The sequence below is a fragment of the Thalassophryne amazonica genome, chromosome 4 (assembly GCF_902500255.1).
Source record: "Thalassophryne amazonica chromosome 4, fThaAma1.1, whole genome shotgun sequence".
Taxonomy (NCBI): domain Eukaryota; kingdom Metazoa; phylum Chordata; class Actinopteri; order Batrachoidiformes; family Batrachoididae; genus Thalassophryne; species Thalassophryne amazonica.
In genome coordinates this window covers 86,762,963-86,787,187 of record NC_047106.1, presented here as the reverse complement: position 1 = coordinate 86,787,187, position 24,225 = coordinate 86,762,963, and the positions used below count along the sequence as shown (strand labels likewise).

The 24,225-nt window shown below is 42.1% G+C and overlaps 1 protein-coding gene across 2 annotated transcripts in view; it reads right to left on the bottom strand.

Moving 5' to 3' along the window:
* Window positions 1-654: 654 nt before the first annotated feature.
* The window catches only part of zgc:162698 (uncharacterized protein LOC560165 homolog), an 85,586-nt gene continuing 62,015 nt past the window's right edge, over window positions 655-24,225 (bottom strand). For both annotated transcript variants that reach the window (XM_034168213.1, XM_034168214.1), the window contains exons 16-21: window positions 17,746-17,849; window positions 14,431-14,504; window positions 10,821-10,882; window positions 9,340-9,392; window positions 9,214-9,244; window positions 655-1,810 (exon numbers count right to left, since the gene is read on the bottom strand). In XM_034168213.1, the coding sequence (XP_034024104.1) occupies window positions 1,769-1,810; window positions 9,214-9,244; window positions 9,340-9,392; window positions 10,821-10,882; window positions 14,431-14,504; window positions 17,746-17,849 (366 nt within the window). In that variant the 3' untranslated portion in view covers window positions 655-1,768. The remainder of the gene's footprint in view (window positions 1,811-9,213; window positions 9,245-9,339; window positions 9,393-10,820; window positions 10,883-14,430; window positions 14,505-17,745; window positions 17,850-24,225) is intronic.

Below are 24,225 nucleotides of genomic sequence, written 5' to 3'. Positions count from 1 at the left end.
CCGTCATCCAGGTGTGGTCTCATTATGGTTCATCCTCCGTCTTTGTCTCAGGTCTGTCTCTCCACTGTGTTTTGTCTCCCTTGGCCCTAGTTCCCCGTGTTCTGTTTCTCCTCTGGCCATCTGGCTTACACTCCATTCTCGGTTCCACAGTTCCACAGATTATGTGCTTGTAATTCCCGATTTAATTTTTGGTTAGTGTTCAGTTCTTTTTGTAGTTTATTTTATTTATTTATTTTTTGTCCCTTTTAAGGTGTTCATCTTCATGTTAGTTTTTCTTCTGTAGCATTTTTATGTCTATGCTGAACTCCACAGGTTTTTCTGTTTGAGTTCTGGACTTAGTTTGTAGTTTTTGTACTTATTTGATTGCCTCTTTTTATGCCAGGGGTATTCAACTCATTCCAGAAAGGGCCGAGAGGGTGCAGGTTTTCTTTGCAACCAGCCACTCCACCAGGTGATTTTCACTGATTATCATCACTATGATTAACTGATTACAGCTGCTCAAAGTGATGTTAATCAGTGAAATCACCTGGTGGAGTGGGTGGCTGCGAAGAAAACCTGCACCCTCTTGGCCATTTCTGGAACGAGTTGAATATCCTTGTTCTACACCATCTCATGCACAAATAGTGGCCAATGACAATTAGAACACTGCAGTAGTTGTAGTAAAAGAGCCTTAGAACACTTTTATTCACAAGTGCTGAAAGAAAACATGTCAGTGAAACAGTGAGCCAGAAGATGAAATGATAAAGCTTTTCCACATGGCACCACAACCTGTCAATCATCATTTTGAGTCATTCTATCTCGTTGACAGTATTCTGCAGTAACAGTCCATGTTCACTCCTTCTGGGACCCTTGAACGCTTACAACACTGGGGTGGACATAAACTCTTTGGCTCAATTCATTAGTAAAAATACAGTGTTGAAAAATACTGCTTCACTGAAACAAAGTCCAAACCACAAAACTGTCCTTAACAACATAAACCACAACTCCCAGAAAACACTGCAATGAGAAAATAAGAGCTTCAGACTGTGTCTGTGCTACTCATAATGGAGCACTTCCTGCAAAAAGAATGGACATGGAAAGTTCAGGCTGAATTATTAGCTGGTACTGTAGAATTTAATACCGTTCCACACAAGAATGAAGGGGAAAAATATAAAGATAAAAATACACAGTGCCTCAGAAACAAAGCCTTACATAAAGAAGCCAAGTACCAATATGGTTGCATACTCAAGCTGGAACACATGTGCAGACCCTTTATATATGCACCCCCGTCAATTTAAAAGAAAAACTTTGACTCAACCGGAGTGAGACAGAAATCTGTGTAACAGTTACAAAACAAAATGCTGTAAAATCACATTTTCACATGTAATGAAAGGCAAGTTAGCTCCTCCATCTCAAAGAACCGCAATAACATTACATTTTTCAGAATACACTGTATAATGAGAAACACAAATAAATAAATTGTGTGTCACGCTGTTTTTCCCAGTGTATACGCAACCACGGCTTCTAATGTTTACAAATTCAGGAATTAATCATGCCAATAATGTCATCTCACAAAAAGAGAAAAGAAAAATAAACATTCCTCCTTGCTGCCTCTTTAATCCAATGCTTCCTCTGTCTAAGTGCACTCATCTGACTGATCAGCCAGTCATTTGTTAAGTTCATTAACCTGTTCATCTATTAGACATATTTGCTCGTCCTCCAAAGCATTTCAGGAACCATTCCTTCATCACATCCCCTCCAGCCGTCCTTCCTTCCTTCCTCCTATCATCTACTCCATCTTGGACATTTCAAATTTAGTTGTCATGGTTTCCTGTGGACAGAAAACAAGCAGCAGTCATTAAAAAAATAAATGTATTTGGCCATGCAACACTAGATTTCATTCATTTGGCTGACATGTTTATCCAAAGTGACTGACAATTGAGTAACTGCAAATTAGTACATATTGAAGAGGAACTTCAGCCTCATTTACACTGCTGCAATATCATATGGTGTAACATACACTCAACAAAAATATAAATGCAACACTTTTGGTTTTGCTCCCATTTTGTATGAGATGAACTCAAAGATCTAAAACTTTTTCCACATACACAATATCACCATTTCCCTCAAATATTGTTCACAAACCAGTCTAAATCTGTGATAGTGAGCACTTCTCCTTTGCTGAGATAATCCATCCCACCTCACAGGTGTGCCATATCAAGATGCTGATTAGACACCATGATTAGTGCACAGGTGTGCCTTAGACTGCCCACAATAAAAGGCCACTCTGAAAGGTGCAGTTTTGTTTTATTGGGGGGGGATACCAGTCAGTATCTGGTGTGACCACCATTTGCCTCATGCAGTGCAACACATCTCCTTCGCATAGAGTTGATCAGGTTGTCAATTGTGGCCTGTGCAATGTTGGTCCACTCCTCTTCAATGGCTGTGCGAAGTTGCTGGATATTGGCAGGAACTAGTACACGCTGTCGTATACGCCGGTCCAGAGCATCCCAAACGTGCTCAATGGGTGACATGTCCGGTGAGTATGCCGGCCATGCAAGAACTGGGACATTTTCAGCTTCCAAGAATTGTGTACAGATCCTTGCAACATGGGGCCGTGCATTATCCTGCTGCAACATGAGGTGATGTTCTTGGATGTATGGCACAACAATGGGCCTCAGGATCTCGTCACAGTATCTCTGTGCATTCAAAATACCATCAATAAAATGCACCTGTGTTCTTCGTCCATAACAGATGCCTGCCCATACCATAACCCCACCGCCACCATGGGCCACTCGATCCACAACATTGACATCAGAAAACCGCTCACACACATGACGCCACACACGCTGTCTGTCATCTGCCCTGGACAGTGTGAACCGGGATTCATCCGTGAAGAGAACACCTCTCCAACGTGCCAAACGCCAGCGAATGTGAGCATTTGCCCACTCAAGTCGGTTACGACGACGAACTGGAGTCAGGTCGAGACCCCGATGAGGACGACGAGCATGCAGATGAGCTTCCCTGAGACGGTTTCTGACAGTTTGTGCAGAAATTCTTAGGTTATGCAAACCGATTGTTTCAGCAGCTGTCCGAGTGGCTGGTCTCAGACGATCGTGGAGGTGAACATTCTGGATGTGGAGGTCCTGGGCTGGTGTGGTTACACGTGGTCTGCGGTTGTGAGGCTGGTTGGATGTACTGCCAAATTCTCTGAAACACCTTTGGAGACGGCTTATGGTAGAGAAATGAACATTCAATACACGAGCAACAGCTCTGGTTGACATTCCTGCTGTGAACATGCCAATTGCACACTCCCTCAAATCTTGCGACATCTGTGGCATTGTGCTGTGTGATAAAACTGCACCTTTCAGAGTGGCCTTTTATTGTGGGCAGTCTAAGGCACACCTGTGCACTAATCATGGTGTCTAATCAGCATCTTGATATGGCACACTTGTGAGGTGGGATGGATTATCTCAGCAAAGGAGAAGTGCTCACTATCACAGATTTAGACTGGTTTGTGAACAATATTTGAGGAAAATGGTGATATTGTGTATGTGAAAAAAGTTTTAGATCTTTGAGTTCATCTCATACAAAATGGGAGCAAAACCAAAAGTGTTGCATTTATATTTTTGTTGAGTGTATTTCCAACTCCCCAATACAAAGGTATAAACTATAACTATGGACACCAATAAACACTAGAAACTCTTCAAAAGAAAGACATATATGCCTTATCATGGTCTGAGTTTCATTGTCATGCTAGAATAACTTCCCACTGTTACAAATCTAAGACCTGCTGAGTATAATACCTCCAGAATACTTGCATAATGTACCAGGTTGTCTACTAACTCGACCATAAACTATGTGACCTCATTCCAGTATTCCTTCCTATGCACCCCTATGTTACCAGGAATAAAAACCTAATTACTGCAAGAAAAAAAAAAGGTTAAAATGTACCAGCTTTACTATTGTGTGGAGAGGGCCGCAGATTTGGAATGAGCTTGATGCGAGACTAAGAATGTCTCATTCCATCTCCATCTTCAAGAAAAAGCTAAAAAATGCAGCTCCTGTCATTGTATGATAAATTTACTGATCATTGATCTTTCTCCATATCAATCAATCAATCAATCAATTTTTTTATATAGCGCCAAATCACAACAAACAGTTGCCCCAGGGCGCTTTATATTGTAAGGCAATATAAAGCAGTGTACCTACTAATCTCATGTAATCAGAATACTGAGACTGGATGTTGTGTGTCAGTTATATGTCTATATGTTGTACTGAAAGGATATCTGGCCAATATCTTGTCTATCTTTTTATTTGTAGGAAACTGAGCCCCCTAATACAAACAGTATGGTACGGTATGATAAATCTGTGTCAAGAAGGCAGTTCTTAAAAACTGCGTGATGCTGGAAGGAGAATAATGACGGAAGCCACCCAGACAACTCTGGGAAGAGCTGGGTTTTCACGAACTTCTTGAAGGTAGAGAGGAACACCCCTGCTCTCATACCATTTGGCAGTTTGTTCCACTATTAGGGGACCACAAACAAGAACAGCAACAATTCCCTTGTGTGTAGAGATGGCAGTGCCAGATGCCATTCTTTGGAGGAGCGCAGCAAGCTGGGGGGGCATAGCCCTTCATGACAGCATTAAAAAAGTAATTTGTTGCAGATCCAGTAGTCACTTTGTGGCAAACTGTGATTTTGAATTTTGTGCACATGGCCATTCATGTACTTTTTGTTGTCACATCACAGATGGGGAATTAAACCAGTAGTCCCTTAAACTTATTAATTAATTAAAAAAAAAATTTTTTACAACTCAAGTCATATAATTGTGTTCTTTGTCAACATGATGGTCATCTTCAAGCAAAGTATTCACACCCTAATGAAATGACAATGGAAACAAAGACCAATGACAACACTAGATCTCAGCATAACATCTGCTGGACAGGTAAGATGACGCACAGGTCTGCTGTGTCAGTTATCAATGCTGACAGTAATTACAGCTGCAGTGTTTTTACCTGGTTTTCCAAAACGAGTGCATTTCTATAACTTTGCTTTTTGCATCTGAAGCAGATGCTCAAAGCCCCAAGGATGTCAACAGTAGGGATTATTTACCCTCGCTTCATCTTTATTAAAAATAAATCAGGATAAACAGTCATTCCTCTGTCAAACAGCCTCCAGTTAAAAATACAAAAATCCTTTAAAGGACAAAACTGTGTGCTACATTGTCTTCAGTTATACTGGGTGCTATAAATAGTGAACCTATGTGTACTTTCTGATGAGGAAGAGCCTCGCTTTCTTCTTTTGTATCCTTCTTTCTTTCCACACATCAGAAAGACAAGCACAGACATTCTGCTGCGCATAGACTTGATTTTTCTTCTGTGGACTGTAACATTTCATCGTTTAAGCAGCAGCTTATGTAAGAATTAGATTGTTATGTGTCGGACGCAGCCCGAAGAACCGACCAGCGTTTGAAGGACCCAGTATAAAATAAGCAGAGTACGGTACAAAGGATAACAGAGTTTAATGAACATAACAGTGCTGTGAAAAATATAAAAGTGCGCGGTCTGGCGTGGTGGATTGCGGTGCGCTCCCAGCAGCGCTAACGGTCCGGAGCCAGAACTGGTTCGGACCCAAGGACCCCGCCGACACCCCCCAGGTGGCCGCGACAAACCGAGTCTGTGAAAGAAGGAATCATTATGTGAGTCCACACTCAACACACAGAGAGAACGCTCAAAGGTGTACAAACAGCAAACACTTCCTGGCTTAATTACTAATCAGCTTCCCACCCTGCAGGCATAGAACATCCAGTTCACAAACTCACTGCAGCGGAAGCTGATTTAAACGACCAACATACAGCTCAATATAATAAGGTGTGAGGGACACCACATTTACTGACTGTATAAATGTTAGTCACAAAATCTAACGTACCTCAGGAAGTGTGCTGACGAGCGTGAGACCTCACCCCCTCCTCTTTCACAGACCGTGCATCAAACCTGGACGTTCTCTGCATCCACTGATGATGAGATGGCTCCCGAGACGACGATCTCACCCGTCTGGTCACAAGGTCGAGTCTCTGGCAAATACACACTGTGTACTCCAGTCTTAAATGCCACCATGTTCCAATCCATGTAGATGCACCACAGCTGTGAGTCCTGACGAGCCGCAGGTGATCAGGGTGAGGTCCTGATAAACTCAGCTACACAGCCACTCAGTCCCAAATGCAAGCCACCTGGAAGGAAAAACAAAGGACAAACAAAAAGGCAGCCAGGCCCCCCAGCCATACAACATAGATTTTACAAAAGAGACGCTCAAAGGTTTGGCTCGGAGCTCAAACAGCACCTCATTTGGAAAATGACATGGAAAATAGTATGGGTAATCAGCCAGCAGAATAAATAAGTAACATATTTATTTCCCATTATTTCACAAAAATCAAAAAAATTTCCAGCAGATTCAGAGGTTTCATTTTTCATATTAGATCACATTCACTATATTCTGTTATTTTAAATGGCAGACATAAGATTACATGCTGTTGTAAAAAGACTGACTCTCACACACGCAGCTCCTACATTGTTCTACTCGCCATGACAACAGACTGTGATAAACAACTGTGACGTCACCTAAGACCTACTCTCTGCTGATTGTTTGGCGCCCCCTGCTGCTCTGAGTCACTGTGTGTAGAATGACCTCATTGAAGGTGGTGTGTGTGTGTGTGTGTGTGTGTGTGTGTGTGTGTGATCTCTGGTTATAGTATCTTCCCAGTATCACTTTGCATACTGTTCAACCCAATCCTGTATTTGGTGCATCACAAACTGAAGAGACCAATCACAGCCCAGGATACAATTAAGTATTAACACGCAGAATTGGAAACAAGAACAGGAGGTGGAACTCAAAGACTGGTTCGAAAGATTAAATAAATAAGTTTTGTAGATTTTATTTTATACCTTATACGTAATAGCAAACCAGTTGGTGCCAATTAGGACCTAAGGTAGTTCCGTTGGGATTATGCGTTGGTTCAGTTCCTGGTCATGCCATCTGTGTCCTTTGTCAAGACACTTCTTATGCATCACCAGTTATAAATGTGTACCAGCCATAGCTGAGGAAGTAACCTGTGTCTGACTGGCATCCCATCCTGGTGGAATTGTAGACTCTCATCCACTTCACGCTATGAAATACCGAGAGAAGCACAGACACCAACGGCATAGTGCTTGGATGTATCATATTTGCAGATGCTCCCAATCAGTTAAATGATATGAATTCATTACTACAAACACATTTACAACCGCCCACAAAATCGGGACCATATGGCAAATGATAAAACAATAGTAACTCTTATGTTTACTCAGATTTCTGTTTCACTGCTGACAGTCTGAACTCAAGATATTTCATGTTTTATGTGGTCAACTTCATTTCGTTTGTTGATGTCTATCCATTCCTGAAATCCATGCCTGCAACACATTCCCAAAAAAGTTGGGATGGGGCAATCTAGGGTTACCAATGATATTTTCAACAAGTGTTTTCAACAGCTGACTGTAAGCTTGGTTTGGTACAAAGCTGTATCCACAAAAGGCTGGGTCTTTGAGGTGCAAAGATGGACAGAGGATTTCCAGTTTATCAACAATTGCATGAGAAAATTATTGAAAAGTTGAAAACAATGTTCCTCAAAGAAAGACTGTAAGGTATTTGCATATTTCATCGTCTACAATACATAAATCATTAAAATGATTCAAAGAATCAGAAGGAATTTCAGTGCATAAAGGGAAGGGCAGCGTGATCTCGGATCCCTCAGCGTGCACTACATCAAGAACCATCATTCACCATTAGCTGATATAATCACATGGGCAACGGATTGCTTTGGGAAACCTTTGGACCATTCAGACTGTTATCAGCATCAAGTCAAAAAGCCAGGAAATGTCATAAAAAATGGAGTTGTGTCTGTGCCTCTGGAAAAGACAATTACCACTACTGTGATGGCAGCATTAAAGCAGAAAAGTACAAAACATTAAAATTTAAGAGCAGCATGTGCTGACTCCAAGATGTCATCGTTTTCAGCGACATCCAAGCATTTTTTAACAACACAATGCAAAGCCACATTCTGCACACATTACAATGGACTGGGCTGCCTGCAGTCCTGACTTGTCCCCAACAGAGAATATGTGAGGAATTTTGAAAAGAAAAATGCAATGACAGTTATCTCAGTGTTGCACACACATTTGGAGGAAGAATGAGACAAGATAGCACCTGAAATGCTTCATCGTTTGGTATCTTCAATGCAAAAATGTCTTTAAAGTGCCTCATTACAAAATGGTAACTGCTTTAGTGCATCAACTTTTTTGAAATGTGTTGCAAGTCTGAAATACAGGAATGGATGCATATTAACAAATTAAATTAAGTTGATCACACAAAACAAAATCCTGGGTATCTTGGGTTCACACTGTCTGCAATAAAGTCTCAGGAAATTACTGCATGTGTGCGTACTGCATTCAAGTGTGTCATACACTTGAATGAGAAAAGATTCTTAATGCTGCCAAGGTATTTACTACATTTGACTACATTTCACAAAAAGGCATGTTCTATACTTTGGTCTCTTGTAATTATGTATGGAACCTCCCTGAGGGTAAGAGCTTACAAAACAGGTGTACTCAATGTACCTTTAAAAATGTCACATGTTGTATTTCATATTTATTCAAATTTCTTAACATAACAGATGCATTCCTATTCATTATATTCCCTATATTTAATACCAATATCATGTTGGTTAAACACAATATTAACCAACATGACAGACCACTGGCAGACAGAAAACTGCTTTAGTCAATCAGTAGTGTAAAGGAAAAAATGCCCAATTTTAATTTGTGCCAGTCCCTCAATTATATTCTCTTTCCTCAGGGTTGTAACAACCGCACATTGAATATTTCAGGATTTTTACCTGCTAGTTTGACACGTCAAGTAGTTGTAAACTGTTTCTTTGCTTTGCAGCAAACTTTGCCTTTTCCGAAATTCACAAACCAACTGAATAATTGGTTAAAATTATCCACAGATTAATCAATAATAAAAATATTAAATATAGTAGTTGCAGTCCTTGCAGATAAAAAAAAAAGCCTAAATAAAAATAATCTCATTTCACGTCTGTTTTTGGTTATATAAAGAAACAACTCAGTTATTCCTCAGCAGTGACTCATCAAATCCCTCTGCCCTTTGCAGTTCACCAAAGTGAGAAAACCAGACAACTTACTTCATCAGAGTCCAGTAGAGGGGGCAGAGCACTGTGAGGGGAAAAATGAAGAAATAATTTTAGCATCCAATGTTACATTTCGATCATTTATTGGCTGTAACAACCTGTGCCATTACTCTGACTTACACATCAGCCATAGATGATGGGATGTTCTCCTCCACCCATTTCAGGTCTTCATCCTGGGGAGGAAAAAAACAAACAACAAAATAACATATGGTGTTTCATTGCAGTACTACAGCTCATCTTCAAGATTTCCTGCACTGAATAATGTTTGACCACATTACACTGATTTTGGCCTCCCTTCATTGGCTTCCTGTGTCTGTGAGGTCTGATTTTAAGGTCCCGTTACTAACTTATAAAATTATTCATGGTCTAGTGTTTCCCTACCTAGATGACCTAATTACACCCTATGTACCAGCACGGGCTCTGCATTCTCAGGACACAGGACTACATTGTGTCCCTAATGTTTAAATAAAGTCAGCAGACCACAGAGCTTCCTGTTATCATGTGCCTGTCTTGTGGAATGATCTCCCTGCAGACATAAAACAGTCAGATTCCGTAGAGACATTCAAGTCCAGACTAAAGACGCATCTATTCTCCCTTTCGTATGTCTAGCATACCGGTGTAGTATGGAATTGTTTCCTCTCCTTTCAATTCATATTAGTAGCAGTGGAACAGATCTCAGCCTCACTCTATCTGGCATTATACACCTTGCCCAGGGACAACGGCTGAAAATTAGCTCTCGAGCTAACACTGACACATTTACAGAAATGTTCATTAATGTGTACTGTCCCTGTGAAATAAACTAATCAATAAATAAATGAATAAATCAAAATTTGGGGTCTGTTAGTGAAGCACTAGCTGCCGGTGGTCACTTTAGTATTCCCTTTGTTTCCCTGTTGATTTACTGCTGGTGAAATAAATGCCTTAGGCGCAGTTATTTCCTGCTGACTGATTCTGCTCTTTTTCTCTCTATCCGAGGCACTGACAAGACTTTTAACGGATGCTGGCCCTGCACCCCAGGGCATCAGACTGACCCCAGAAGCCCAAACTATTCAAGACCTGGAGGTAAGACCCAAGATGCACTGCTTTTTAATTTCAATTAATGACTCTGATTTTTGTTGTTCTTCTGTCTTTTCTGTTTATGTTTGTAAAGAAATTGTTGTAAAATTTGTAAAAACTTTGTAACTGTTAGAATGTCCTAAGCAATGGGTCACTCCTCTGAGTCTGGTCTGCTTGAGGTTTCTTGCTCTATCACCAGAGCATGTCTTTCCTTAAAACTGTCGTCTGTGTGTTTGCTCAGAAGGGTTGGTAAGGTTAGACCTTACTCGTCTGAAGCTGAGGCAGTACTCTTGTGATTTGGTGCTATATAAATAAACTGAACTGAATTAAATTGAATTTCCCCACCACCACCAATCATGTACTATAATAGTGTCAGTGTGATTCTTGGCTTGAGCAACTCTTATCCATACTGCACACCTACTCACTCTTTTCCAGTCTTATCATCTATTTTGTGCTGTCAATACAGTAAAATAAATAAATAAATCAAAAAGGGCGGGGGTGCAAACACCCATTGTTGATATCACTAAAAAATTGATGTCACTCACCACTTTGTTGGTTTTGGCTGTACCGTTATTCTCATTCTTCATGCCCCTCATCTTCATTCCCTCTGCAGGTACACAGCAGTGATAAACAAAAACACCAAAATTAATCTGTCTGGCTATAATGTGCACAACATATGATGTAACTATAATGTAACTCTGTTCCAACATAATCATGTAAAGAAATCATTATTATTCAACACTGTGCTGAAATAGAACTTAAACATACTTCAGCTGAATCAGTGAAACGTGGCCCTTCTATGTGACCAATCATGGGTCATGGGTGAACAGTGTGTTTTTAATTTGTTAGAAAGGGAATCATTTCATAAGTCGAGTATTTTCATATATGAGCAGGTTATGTGCATACACAGAGAAAACATTCTCAATCAACATTAGTGGCATGAACTTGGAGTCACTCTAAGATGTATTCTGCTGTATGTGGTATGAGCCTTAATCCCTGACAACATTATAACCTTGATATGTGCTCATGTTGTACTTTCCCTGAAGACATTTAAAAATAAACTTGAAGTGTTGGTGGGTAGCTTTCTACCCAGAGACTACAACCATCATGAAGGCTTATTTCAATAAATTTTGAAATGTCCTAGCAGATAGGGCACTGGTGGAGACGTGATGTCCTACAGTGGATGAAGCTAAGGGCGAGTGGGGGAGTGAGTGCCACCGCCCAAGGCATACATTCATTCATTCATTCCTACATCTGGGGAAAGACTGGTTAAGCCGCTTTCACACTGGCGTATTTGTAGAGTTGCTCATTGCAGCGTATCGTCTACGCTGCAATGAGCAGCTCTCCACCAACTTTATGTGGAGTTTTTTCTCAATATGCAGCACTATGTTGAGGGCTACGCGCGTAGGATGGAAGAAATTAAACATGTTTAATTTTCTTCGGCGTATAGCACAGGATGGAGCCTTCACGCAAGTACACGCAGCGCCGTGCTACTGTCCGCCACTGTGAGCCCGCCCATGCTGCAACACTGTACTGCACGCCATTTCACACCTCCCACCGGGCTCAACTGTTCTTCTGGAGCTATAAATACTGCAAGATTGTTGCTTCATTTTATCATACCGGACTCATTATATGAGGACTGTTCACCGTGTCGCAAAGCTGACTGTTGTTGTTTCATAAAAGTGCTCCCTCACTCTCTCTCTCTCTCTCTCTCTCTGTGTGTGTCTAATCAGACTTGCGACTTTAAAATAAAAGCGCTCTCTCGCGCGCGCGCTCTCCCTCACTCTGTGTGTGTGTGTCTAATCAGACTTGTGACTTTAAAATAAAAGCGCTCTCCCTCACTCTCTGTGTGTGTCTAATCAGACCTGTGACTTTTTAAAATAAAAGCGCTCTCTCTCTCTCTCTGTGTGTGTCTGATCAGACTTGTGACTTTAAAATAAAAGCGCTCTCTCTCGCGTGCGCGCTCTCCCTCTCCCTCACTCTCTCTCTCTGTGTCTAATCACACCCGTGACTCTTTAAAATAAAAGAGCACTCGCTGCATGTCGGTGCGATCATCAGATGACCTGATCGATCAGGTCTGATCAAATCAGCGGACCTGATTGGAGCAACCGGAGGTTTAAAAGTTTAACGAGTCACAGCATTTCATTCAGGGCAGCCTTTACCACAGCCACACTCAGCAGCATCTGGACACAAAGAAAGTGATCCACCAAGACAAAAAAATAAAAAATAATAATAATTTTAAATGTTTTTGAGCCGCACCACACCTGCAGCAGAGAACAGAGCGCACTTCCACAGAGGTAGAAAATAGCACTGAACTGGTTTAATAGCGGCATGGTACACGCAACACTGCACACATTAAAACGCGAACATACGCAGCTGTAAGTATGAAACAAACACTGAAAAGGCTGAGTACACGTGTATTTCGGGCGTATTTAAATGAAACAACGCCGCAATGAGCAGCTCTACGAATACGCCAATGTGAAAGGGGCTTTAGTATTGCCGGTGTAACAGTTTATCTTAACCCCCCCTTACACCCAAGGGAATAAGATGTCCTGGGATATCTTACACCCCACCCCAGTGTCTTGCGAAAACGAAGTTTTGCAAGATATGTTTGTCAATATGTATGGGTTTTTTTGTTTGTTTGTTTGTAATCATTGCATTTTTCACCTTTAACTCGCTATGCAGCATACAGTTTACATCACAGGCTCTTGCAAGTTCACATATAAGCAGCCCTAGTAAGGTACCTTTGAGTACACAAAGGGATTAAGCTCAAGGTCAAAGGTCAAGGTCAGAGGAAGGTCAAACACTAAATTCAACTTAACTTATAGACCCCTCATTTTCATTATGTTTTTTTAAGCACGTTTATTTGCATACTGTTGTGTCTGTATGTATGTGTTTGTGTGTGTGTGCGCATACACTATTGTGTGTTCTATAGATATGTGGATAGTTTATGCAAAAGTAAATTGGAGTATTTTCCATCACATCACATATTTCAGATTGTCAATCAGGTCCATATATTTGTAGAGTATATTTGTAAGGGGGATTTAAAGATACTTCAGATTAGGAAATATTACTATTGTAGATAACTATGAAATGCCTTCATCTGGGACCATAAAACATCCATGAAATATAGAGTTTAAAGGTTGCGCTATCCTGACGGCCTTATCACCTTTATTTAAACAGGATGAAACTCATTGAGATTAAGAATCTCTTTTTCAAGAGTGTCCTGGCCAAGAGGCAGGGCAGAGTTACATACACAGTTACATTTACTCGTACATAGAAAACAGACACTTGAATGAGATAATACAGTCAGGTAAAACATCTACAGAGCCATCAAGAGTGATTTAAAAGTGTTAAGTGGCACTAGCTCTTTCAGTCTAAACTCATTAATTCCAAGAGTGGAATGTTGGAATGTTGCCTGTCAGGGCTGGGGGGAAGATTTCTAGGGTGTGGGGAGAAGCTATACTGTTACATCGGTTCACAAGCACTTATCTTTCTGAGCACACAAATACTTATTCACAAATACTTATTGCCTGCTTCTTCGCTGCACAGATTGGGCATACACAGCATAATGTGTGCTTTTATTCGCCTTTTATTCGAACACGCTGCTATACTACATTTATGATACAACAGTATCCCATCATATCATGTTCTTCCAGGTTTAGCTGCAATATTCAACAGACTCAAGGAAAAGAACAAAAATTAAAACACTGGGTGTTTTTCTTTTAAGTCAAAACAAAAGAAAACAAGAAGTGCATTCACAGAGTGCACACCTCTGTCCAATTCCAATAGTGTGTTTATGTCTGCTGACACTCTCATTTTAACTCGTTACTTTTCATTATAAGTTATTTGATTGCTTCTCTAACATTCTTAGATCCTAACTACTAATCTTTGATCCTGATCTCTCATCTTTGATCCTCTTCGCTGACCTATGATCCTGATGGCAAAACTTTGACCCAAAGTGCTCATCTTTAATTGCTGATGCTTGAACCTGAGACTTGATCAGAACCTCTTATCTTTAAACCTCGCCAAAGAGGTTATGTTTTGACTGCCAATTATGTGTTTATGTATCTAAAACTTCAGTAAAATAGACTCAATAGGAAGGACAATAAGTGTATATGGACAATTAGTGAAAGAGGGAGGAAAGGTTCTAACCAAAAGCCTCATTCATCATGGGTTCTTTCTCCTCATCCTCGCTCTCTTCATCCGCCAGAGGGCTGAAGGCGTACCTAAGACAAAGAGAAAGAAAAACTAACTAATTGGAATTGAGAGTATAAAAAACAAACCTAAGGGCCCTTTCACACATAACACGAATCAAACACGAAATGGGGACCCACGAACCATCCACCTGCTGTCGTGAGGGACGCACGATCGCACAGGCAAGTACGATACATTGGCAACAGTTTCGTGCACTTGCATGAACACAGTGCAAGCAGCTGGAACTGGAATTAAAAACCACACGCACACTTTGCAATGCCACACTCGTGGGGGCACTTAGACAAATTTCACTGCCAGCTTGAAGGTGATCGCCTGCTCACTATTTTTGTGCTGACAACACGAACAGCACCACATTTTCTACATGTCCAGCGCGCGGTGCTGGATGTTCGTGTGTGACACCTGGAACTTGGCCAACACCTGCTGTGAGAGAGATCGAATGGGCTCTCACAGGGAGAATTGCTGGTGTGTGCAAATAGTTGTAGTGACAGTGTACGAGGCGTTGGAGGCAGCTCCGATTTTTCACAACTGGCATGCAATTCCTCCTTCGTGCACTAGTCGGCTTCAATCATGTTATGTGTGAAGGGGCCCTAAGCAAAGCAATAATAAGAACATCACTCTGGTCTTTAACCTCCCCTAAAAACCTAAGTCAAGTCAGATCTGCATGCACTGGTGTTGCACTTCACCACATGTGCAACACCACGGAACTGCTGTGGGCAATGGATGGCAACCACCCAGATAGACAACCAATCCATCCTTTGCCAACTCTTTAAAGAAAACATCTGTTGTAGCCAGGTAAGGTGTAGGTGTCCCCTTGGTTTTCTCCAGCCACCGGAGTCCTTAATACTCATGTGCTTATGTACTGAATAATGCCCAAAGGAATGCTGACACTCCCTCACAATGCAGATGATATGTTTCATCTTAGTTTCCCTAAGTAACAACTCATTTGACACAGTCATTCCAGCTGCACCCAATGATCCTCCAAAAAGATCTGGTACCAAAGACATCCAGTCATTGCCTTAGGTCAGTGGTTAATGTCCATGCCTCACAATCACACAGTAAGACAGGTCAGACCAGGTCACTTAACATTTGAACCTTCGTTCCCTTGCAAAGATTTCAACATCAGCAGCACAGTAGATTAGTGGTTAGCACTGTTGCCTCACAGCAAGAAGGTCATGGGATCGCTTCCCACTCGTGGCTTTTATGTGTGGAGTTTGCATCTTCTCCCTGTGCTTGCGTGGGTCCCCTCCTGGTGCTCCAGTTTCCTCCCACATTTAAAAACATGCATTTTAGGTGAATTGGAAACTTTCTAATTGTCCAGGTCTCCCTTGTAAAAGAGATCTTGATCTCAATGAGACTAACCTGGTTGAATAAAGGTTAAATTAAATTCAATTGTCAAACATCGCTGTCTAGCAACTTCATGACTCTGTAAACGGGGCCTCTTGATCTCAAAGGCTGAGGACCCAGAGACATGACTAGCACTGCCAAGACTAAATAATAGTGCCACAAGTTCAACACTTTCCCCAAATATGGATACAATTCTGATGGTTGAGTTCTGGAAGCAATTAAGCCTTGATCTTAGTCTTGATCCAGGACAATTGCAAACCCAGACACAGTGATTCCCCACTCAGCTTCTTAAGTGCTGAAATCAGAGTGATTTCACAGAATGGTTCTGTGAAGATCACAGCGTTGTCCATGAAGTCAAGGTCAGTAAACATTTCCTCGGTAACAACAGCACTTAAGTTTCTGGTTTGCACAACCGTACCAAACATCCAGTCCATGCAAGCACTGAATAGTGTAGAAGCCAAAAAACAAAACTCAGTATGTGCCTCCACTTCGTAGAGCACTCAAAATCTGTGTACAGGCTGGCTTTGATGTCTGACATGTTCTTCGAGACCCTATGAATTCTCAGGATGACCAAGAGAGCAGCCAGATAAACTAAATCAAATAATTTATGACAATCAACATGGGCTGCAAAGAAGTACCGTCTGTATTCATGCTTGCATTCTATGATTACTGGCAGTGCTAGAATGCAATCATTAGTTGACTTCTTGGGCGTGAACCCAGACTGCTCTGGTCACTGAGCAGCAAGTAGCCGGACTTGAACCCTATTTAGAATAATCCTAGCAAGCATCTTCCTTGGCACAGAGAGCAATGTGATAACCCCTGTAGTTGTCGCAATCCATGCAATAACCTCCTTTCTAGACTGGGCCAGGTCATTTTTTTTCCAGTCTGTGGGGATGACACCAGTCATTCAAATTATTTGCAGTGGCAAGAGAACAGACCCAATCCAGTGCCACAGCCTTAGTCTCCTCTCAGCTCTTTCTTTGCCTTTGCGGTCTCAATAGCATATGGTGGTTCACAGCTGACTGAAAACAATTTGCCACAGGAACCTCAGCACTGGAGATGTCTAAAGCCCCTTTCACACCGGGGCTGCTTCGAGTTGCTTCCTGTGGCGTCATGACGACGCAGGAATGTCTGCGTCAGGTGCGCACAGCAGGGAGACAGAGAGGAGTTGAGAACGCAGTCTGCAGGTTCGCTGCACAGAGGAATCAGAGTGCACAGTTTGGCTGCAGCCAGACTGTGCACTCTTTCTCTTCTACTTTATATGTGTTCTTGTGCAGGGCTGCAGGGCTGCACTCTGAGTTCTGTCATAGTTTATCTTTCCTCCTTTGACCGCGCACATGCGCGTGAACGAACCATCCATGAGTAAATGTGGAGATGTCTGGAGTTGTACTTGATGTGGACATGTCCTGTCTCTGGCAATCAGTCTGTAAGCAGGAGTTTTATGGACTTTATTTAAACACAGTTGTGAGAGAAGAGCGAGGAGCTGCAGCTGCAATCAGCAGTATTTTTTTCTGTGCTCTTTTTGAGTGTGTAGTTTTACTGCATTGTGTACACGGTATAAAAACAATACTGCGTGATTTATACTTGAGGAACAATGGAACACAGCAGGAATCATAAATTGGCATCGAGTAACGTTGTATTGTGAGGGTGTGGGTCATGTTGAGTGTTGTTGCGTTGCCCTGACTTGCGTTGAAACCACATAATTTCTGTGTTGAACACAGGACGCAAAAAAAAAAAAATAACAATGTTATGGTGTGGCGCTGAGCTACATCGTCTCGGCACTGGGTTACTTCCACGTTGCATCTTCATGATGCCGCACTACACAACTCGAAGTGGGACCGGTGTGAAAGGGGCTTAACATCTGAGCAGGAGGATCAGCCTTGGTACCGTGTCGAAGGTGACACCCACCTCTGGTTATTGGCTGATGGTCGCCATAGGAACATGATGACCAACAAGATGAAGGAGAACAAAAAGCGCCAGAAAGCATCATCTATCCACAGCTCTCTCCAGTCCTGTGGAAAGAGAAGAATTCAAAAACACTATTTTAATAAAGTGATGAAACGCTTATTGGGAAAAAAAGGAAGACTGAACTTTCCATTCCCCTGAAAAATTAATTATCTGAAAAGAATATGAAAGAAGATCATGAACAGATGATTAAAATGTGCCATAAAAATACACATAAACTGCCAAAAACATAATTAGCAACAGACACAAAAGGTCAGCCTTAATCACATCACTCCCCATTTATCAAATAAATGTAAAATGTTTTTTTAAAAGGCAAAAGTAAAACAAACAAGAGTTCCCCAGACTAGTGGCAGATTTTTGCAGTTAAATATTATTTAAGATTGAAGTTGGCATTGCCTTTTCCTTTCATTATGGTGCTTATATGATGAAACATCATTTAAAGGTGAAATAAATTGCACTTTAAACACTGATATAGCACCCAGCAACTATTTCTATTTAAAGATTTAATGGTATAACAGTGTCCTGTGCAGAAAATGAAGCAACACTCCCTCTATATGTGTTTCAATTTGAGCTTTTATGTTCCTTGTTATGGGCAGCACAGTGGCTTAGTAGTTAGCACTGTTGCCTCACAGTTAGAAGGCCATGGGATCAATTCCCACCTGTGACCTTTCTGTGTGGAGTTTGCATGTTCTCCCCGTGTGTGTGTGGGTTCCCTCCAGGTGCTCTGGCTTCCTCCCACATCCAAAGACATTTTCATTTCCTTTATATAGCACCAAATCACAACAAAGTTGCCTCAAGGCGCTTCACACAAATAAGGTCTAACCTTACCAACCTTCTTCTTCTTTGTCTTTCGGCTGTTCCCATTAGAGGTCGCCACAGCAGATCAATCATTTCCATCTCACCCTGTCCTCTGTATCTTCCTCTGTTACACCAACCACCTGCATGTCCTCCCTCAGCACATCCATAAACCTCCTCTTTGGTCTCCCTCTTCTCCTTCTGCCTGGTGGCTCCATCCTCAGCATCCTTCTCCCTATATACCCTGGGTCCCTCCTCTGCACATGTCCAAACCATCTCAATCTCACCTCTCTGACTTTGTCTCCAAACCATCCCACCTGAACTGTCCCTCTGATATGTTCATTCCTAATTTTGTCCATTTTTGTCACTCAACATCTTCAGCTCTGCCTCCTGTCTTTTTGTTAGTGCCACCGTCTCTAAACAGTACAACATAGCTGGTCTCACTACTGTCCCCTTCACTCTTGCTGATATTCTTCGGTCACAAATCACTCCTGCCACCTTTCTCCACCCACTCCACCCTGCCTGCACTCTCTTCTTCACCTCTCCCACACTCACTGTTCCAATGGGCTCCCTCCCATTCACACACATGTACTCAGTCTTGCTTCTACATGACTCTTCATCCTCTTCATAGCAGCCCTCACTTCTTCCTTACTAATCTCTTGTACTTCCTGATTTACTCTCACCACATCATCCAGCCTTTTCTCTCGCTCATTTCCTTTATTCATCAGATCTTCAAAGTATTCCCTCCACCTTCTGAGCACACACTCCTCACTTGTCAGCACATTACCATCTGCATCTTTTACCACCCTAACCTGCTGCACATCCTTTCTAGCTCTGTCCCTTTGACTGGCCAATCGGTACAAGTCCTTTTCTCCTTCCTTACTATTCAACTTCTTGTATAGCTCGCAATATGCCTTCTCCTTCGCTTTTGCCACTTCTTTTCGCCTTACACCGCATCTCCTTGTACTCCTGTCTACTTTCTTCATCTCTCCGACTATCCCAAAACTTTTTCGCCAACCTCTTTCTCCTTATGCTTTCCTGGAACTCTTCTTTTCACCACCAAGTCTCCTTGTCTTCTTCCACTGTCCAGATGTCATACCCAGTACTGTCCTAGCTGTCTCCCTCACCACATCTGCAGTACTTTTCCAGTTGTCCAAAATTGCTTCACCTCCAACCAGTGCTTCTCTCACCTGCTCACTAAATTTCACACAACAGTCTTCCTCCTTCAGCTTCCACCATCTGATCCTTGTTGAGCTCTCACTCTCTTCTTCTTCTTTACCTCTAAAGTCATCCTACAAACAACCATCCTATGCTGTCTAACAACACTCTCTCCTGCCACCACCTTAGTCTCTGCTTTCTTTTAGCTTGCAACTCCTATAAAGAATGTAGTCCACCTGTGTGCACCTTCCTCCACTCTGTTACCCTGTGCTCCTCCCTTTTCTTAAAGTAGGTATTCACCACAGCCATTTCCATCCTTTTTGCAAAATAAACTACCATCTGTCCTTCCCCATTCCTATCGTTGATACCATATCTACCCATTACTTCCTCATCACCTCTGTTCCCTTCCACAGCCATTTCCATCCTTTTTGCAAAATAAACTACCATCTGTCCTTCCCCATTCCTATCGTTGATACCATATCTACCCATTACTTCCTCATCACCTCTGTTCCCTTCACCAACATGCCCATTGAAGTCCGCTCCTATTCGCTCCTTTCCTCCTAGTCTGCTCCTTTCATGCTTGGGCACACTCTCCACCACCTCATCTCCAGAAATCTTCTTTCTCCTTCATCTCACAACCTACCTGTTGGGCATATGCACTGATGATATTCATCATCACCCCTTCAATTTCCAACTTCACACTCATCACCCTGTCAGACACTTGCTTAACCTCCAACACACTTTTAACATACTCTTATTGAAAATGACCCCAACACCATTTCTCTTCCTGTCCTCACCATGGTACAACAACTTGTATCCACCGCCAATGCTCCTGCACTTACTTCCCTTCCACTCGGTCTCTTGCACACACAATATGTCTACCTTTCTCCTCTCCATCATATCAGCCAGGTCTCTCTCCCTTTACCAGTCATACCACCAACATTCAAAGTCTCCACTCTCATTTCCACCCTTCTAGTTTTCTTCTTCTCCCAGTGTTTGTGGAAACATTCTCCTCCTCTTCTTCATCGTCTTTGCCCAGCATTAGCCCAATTTCCACCGGAACCCTGTTGGGTGACAGCGCCAGTCGCGGACGTTGTTAACCCGGGCCGCGACCGATCCGGTATGGAAATTCGATTCTTAGTCTGCATAGTTGGGTTGGCTTGTTTTACACCGGATGCCCTTCCTGACGCAACCCTCCTTGTTTATCCGGGCTTGGGACTGGCACTCAGAATGTACTGGCGGCACACCCCATGTGGCTGAGTTTAACCTAACCAACCAATAAATATAACAAAAAGGGAAGCAGAATTGCACCACATCACGCACTTTTTTGCCTCGTTCTGCCCCTTGGACCAGACTAACATGAATAGCTGGTTCATATATGTTACAGAACTTGTTTTGACAATTTCATGCAGGTTAGGTGAATTGGAAACTTTAAACTGCCAGTAGGTGTGCGAACAGGTGTGAATGTGTTTGTTTGTCTATATGTGGCCCTGTGACAGACTGGCATCCTGTCTAGGGTGTACCCTGCCTCATGCCCTATGACTGCTAGGATACGGTCCAGTCTGCAACCTAATCTTGGATAAATGATTGAAGATGCGTGTGTGTTCCTTGTTTTCATTTTTCCATTGTGTAGAGCTGGTTGTTCAGTGGATAAGGAGTTCGATTACCAACATACAGACCTGTGTTCAATTCTTGGTAATGCTACCAGTATTCTTGGACAAGCCAGTTAGGGCCTGACTTACTAAAGTTTTGTATGCATATGAACATGTGTAAACTCCATACCATCTGCAAACAGATGTGCAACCTGATCTACTGAGAAAAAAAAACCTGTGCACTGTGATTTTTTTTCTCCATTTTCTCCCGCTTCTCTGGATCACTGTGGCAGCAGACTAAGCAACTCATCCCACGCTTCCCAATTCCCAGCCAAGTCCTATAACTCTTCCTGAGGGATCCCAGGCATTCCCAAGCCAGCTGTTTGGGAAGTGTGATGTGCCTGAAAGACCTCAATAAGGAGATGACCAGGGGACATCCTCACCATATGCCCAAACCACCTCAACTGGCTCCTTTCAATGCGAAGAAGCAACAGCTCTACTTCAAGTCTCTCCTGGATTATCAAGCTTCTCAACCTGCCCAGGAGTGTAAGCCAAGATATCCAATGGAGGAATCTCATTTGTTTCCCGCTTCTATCCACAACTTCATTCTTTCAGTCATTACCCAAAGTTCATGACCATAAGTGATGATAGGAGCATAAATGGACTGGTAAATTGAGAGCTTTGCCTTCTGGCTCAGCTCCTTCTTCACCATGACTGTCCAGTACAGCGTCCGTAAAACGTCAAATGCCACTCCAATCCGTCTATCGAGCTCACGCTCCAATTACCCACACTCATGAACAAGACCCTGAGATACTTAAAGTTCTCCACCTGGGGTAATAACTCTTCCCTGCCCTATAAGGGACAAGCCACTGTTTTCAGACAGAGGACCATGATCTTAGATTTGGAGGTGCTGATTCTCATCCCAGTCACTTCACACTTTGCCTCAAGCCTGCTCAGTGCACATCGGAGGTTACTGCCTGAAGAACAACAATCAACAGAACCACATCATCTGCAAAAAAGCAGAGAAGCAACTCTGATGTCACCAAACTAGACACCCTCTGATCCCTGACTGCACCTTGAAATTCCATCCATGAACATTACAAACAGGACTAGTGACAAGGGATAGCCCTGACAGAATCAAACACTCACCAGGAACAGGTCTGATGTAATGCAGAGAATGTGGACCCAGCTCCTACTCTGGTCATATAGAGACTAGATCGCAGGTTGAGCGGCCCCAGTACCCCATATTCCCACAATACCCCTGACAGGACACCTCGAGGGACCTGTTCGTATGCCTTTTCTAAGTCCACAAAACACATGTAGACTGGCTGGCTATACTCCCAAGACCCTTCTAATATCTTGCGAGAGAAAAGGGCTGGTCCACTGTTCCACAACACAATGGAACCCGCACTGCTCCTCCAGAATCTGAGGTTTAACTAATGGTCTAGGTCTCCTCTCTAGTACCCTAGCATAGGCCTTCCCAGGGAGGTTGACAAGTGTGATTCCTGATCTTAAACCTGATCTAAAAGAAAGAAGGAAAAAAACAAATACACAAATTCTCATTCACAGTCACATCCTCTCCAGTTATACCCGTGCCATGAAAAGCACGTCTGTCAGTTTAAGGTGACAAGAAATGGAGTTAGGGGTGGATTTGCAAAGCAGTGTTGCTGCATCTGGTCTTATGCCACACACCACACATATCCTGTAAAATAGCACGCAAACCATTTTCAGGACTAGAATAGAATACAAATAATGAATGTTTATGAGTTCAGTGGTACAAATATTTCATGAGGTGAAAGATGGAGTGTTCCATTCAACGAAAGAATGTAAAAACATGCATTATTTGTTTTATATAACAGCAAAATAGACACTTGTCATTGTCATTTATATTAATTTATAAACAACAGAAAAGGAACTTTGCATTTTGGTGCATGTCACTGCTGTTTTGACATCAACAGTCCAACACGAACTTTAAATAGGAGTCTAAAATTGTTCTCAGTCCACTTGGAAAAACAGTTACATAGTTCAAAATTAATTCTGTCAATGTAATCCGTCATACTTCCAAAAAGACTGTCTACTTCCTCAATCCTATGAAAAACCGTGTCAGAAATCTGCCCAGGTTTTTATCTTAACAGCTCTTTGTGCTCTAGACGGCTTATGGGGTAGTGGATTCGTTTTTGTATGTGTGCGTGTGTATGTGTGTGAGAAGAATTAGCACCGTCAATCAGCTTGTTCAAATCGTCGTCAGTCAGCAAAACAAACTTCGCTATGTTTAGCTAAACATGGCCCCCGCTAGTGTATGTGTGGACAGTGGTCGCAGTGTGTAATAGTGAAAAACATATGGAACCAAATTTGCACGGTAAATGGAATGAACAATCCATGTCACGTGACATACAAAGCACCAATCAAATGACAAGGATCCACTCAGTCATTATATAAAACAGAATAGAGCCTTTATTGTCATTGCACATATATACAGTGAGGAAAATAAGTATTTGAACACCCTGTGATTTTACAAGTTCTCCCAATTAGAAATCATGGAGGGGTCTGAAATTTTCATCTTAGGCGCATGTCCATTGTGAGAGACATAATCAAAAAAAAAAAATAAAAAAATCTTGAAATCACAATGTATGATTTTTTAAATAATTTATTTGTATGTTACTGCTGCAAATAAGTATTTGAACACCTACCAACCAGCAAGAATTCTGGCTCACACAGACCTGTTAATTTTTCTTTAAGAAGCCCTCTTATTCTGCACTCGTTACCTGTATTAATTGCACCTGTTTGAACTTGTTACCTGTATAAAAGACACCTGTTCACACACTCAATCAATCACACTCCAACCTGTCCACCATAGCCAAGACCAAAGAGCTGTCTA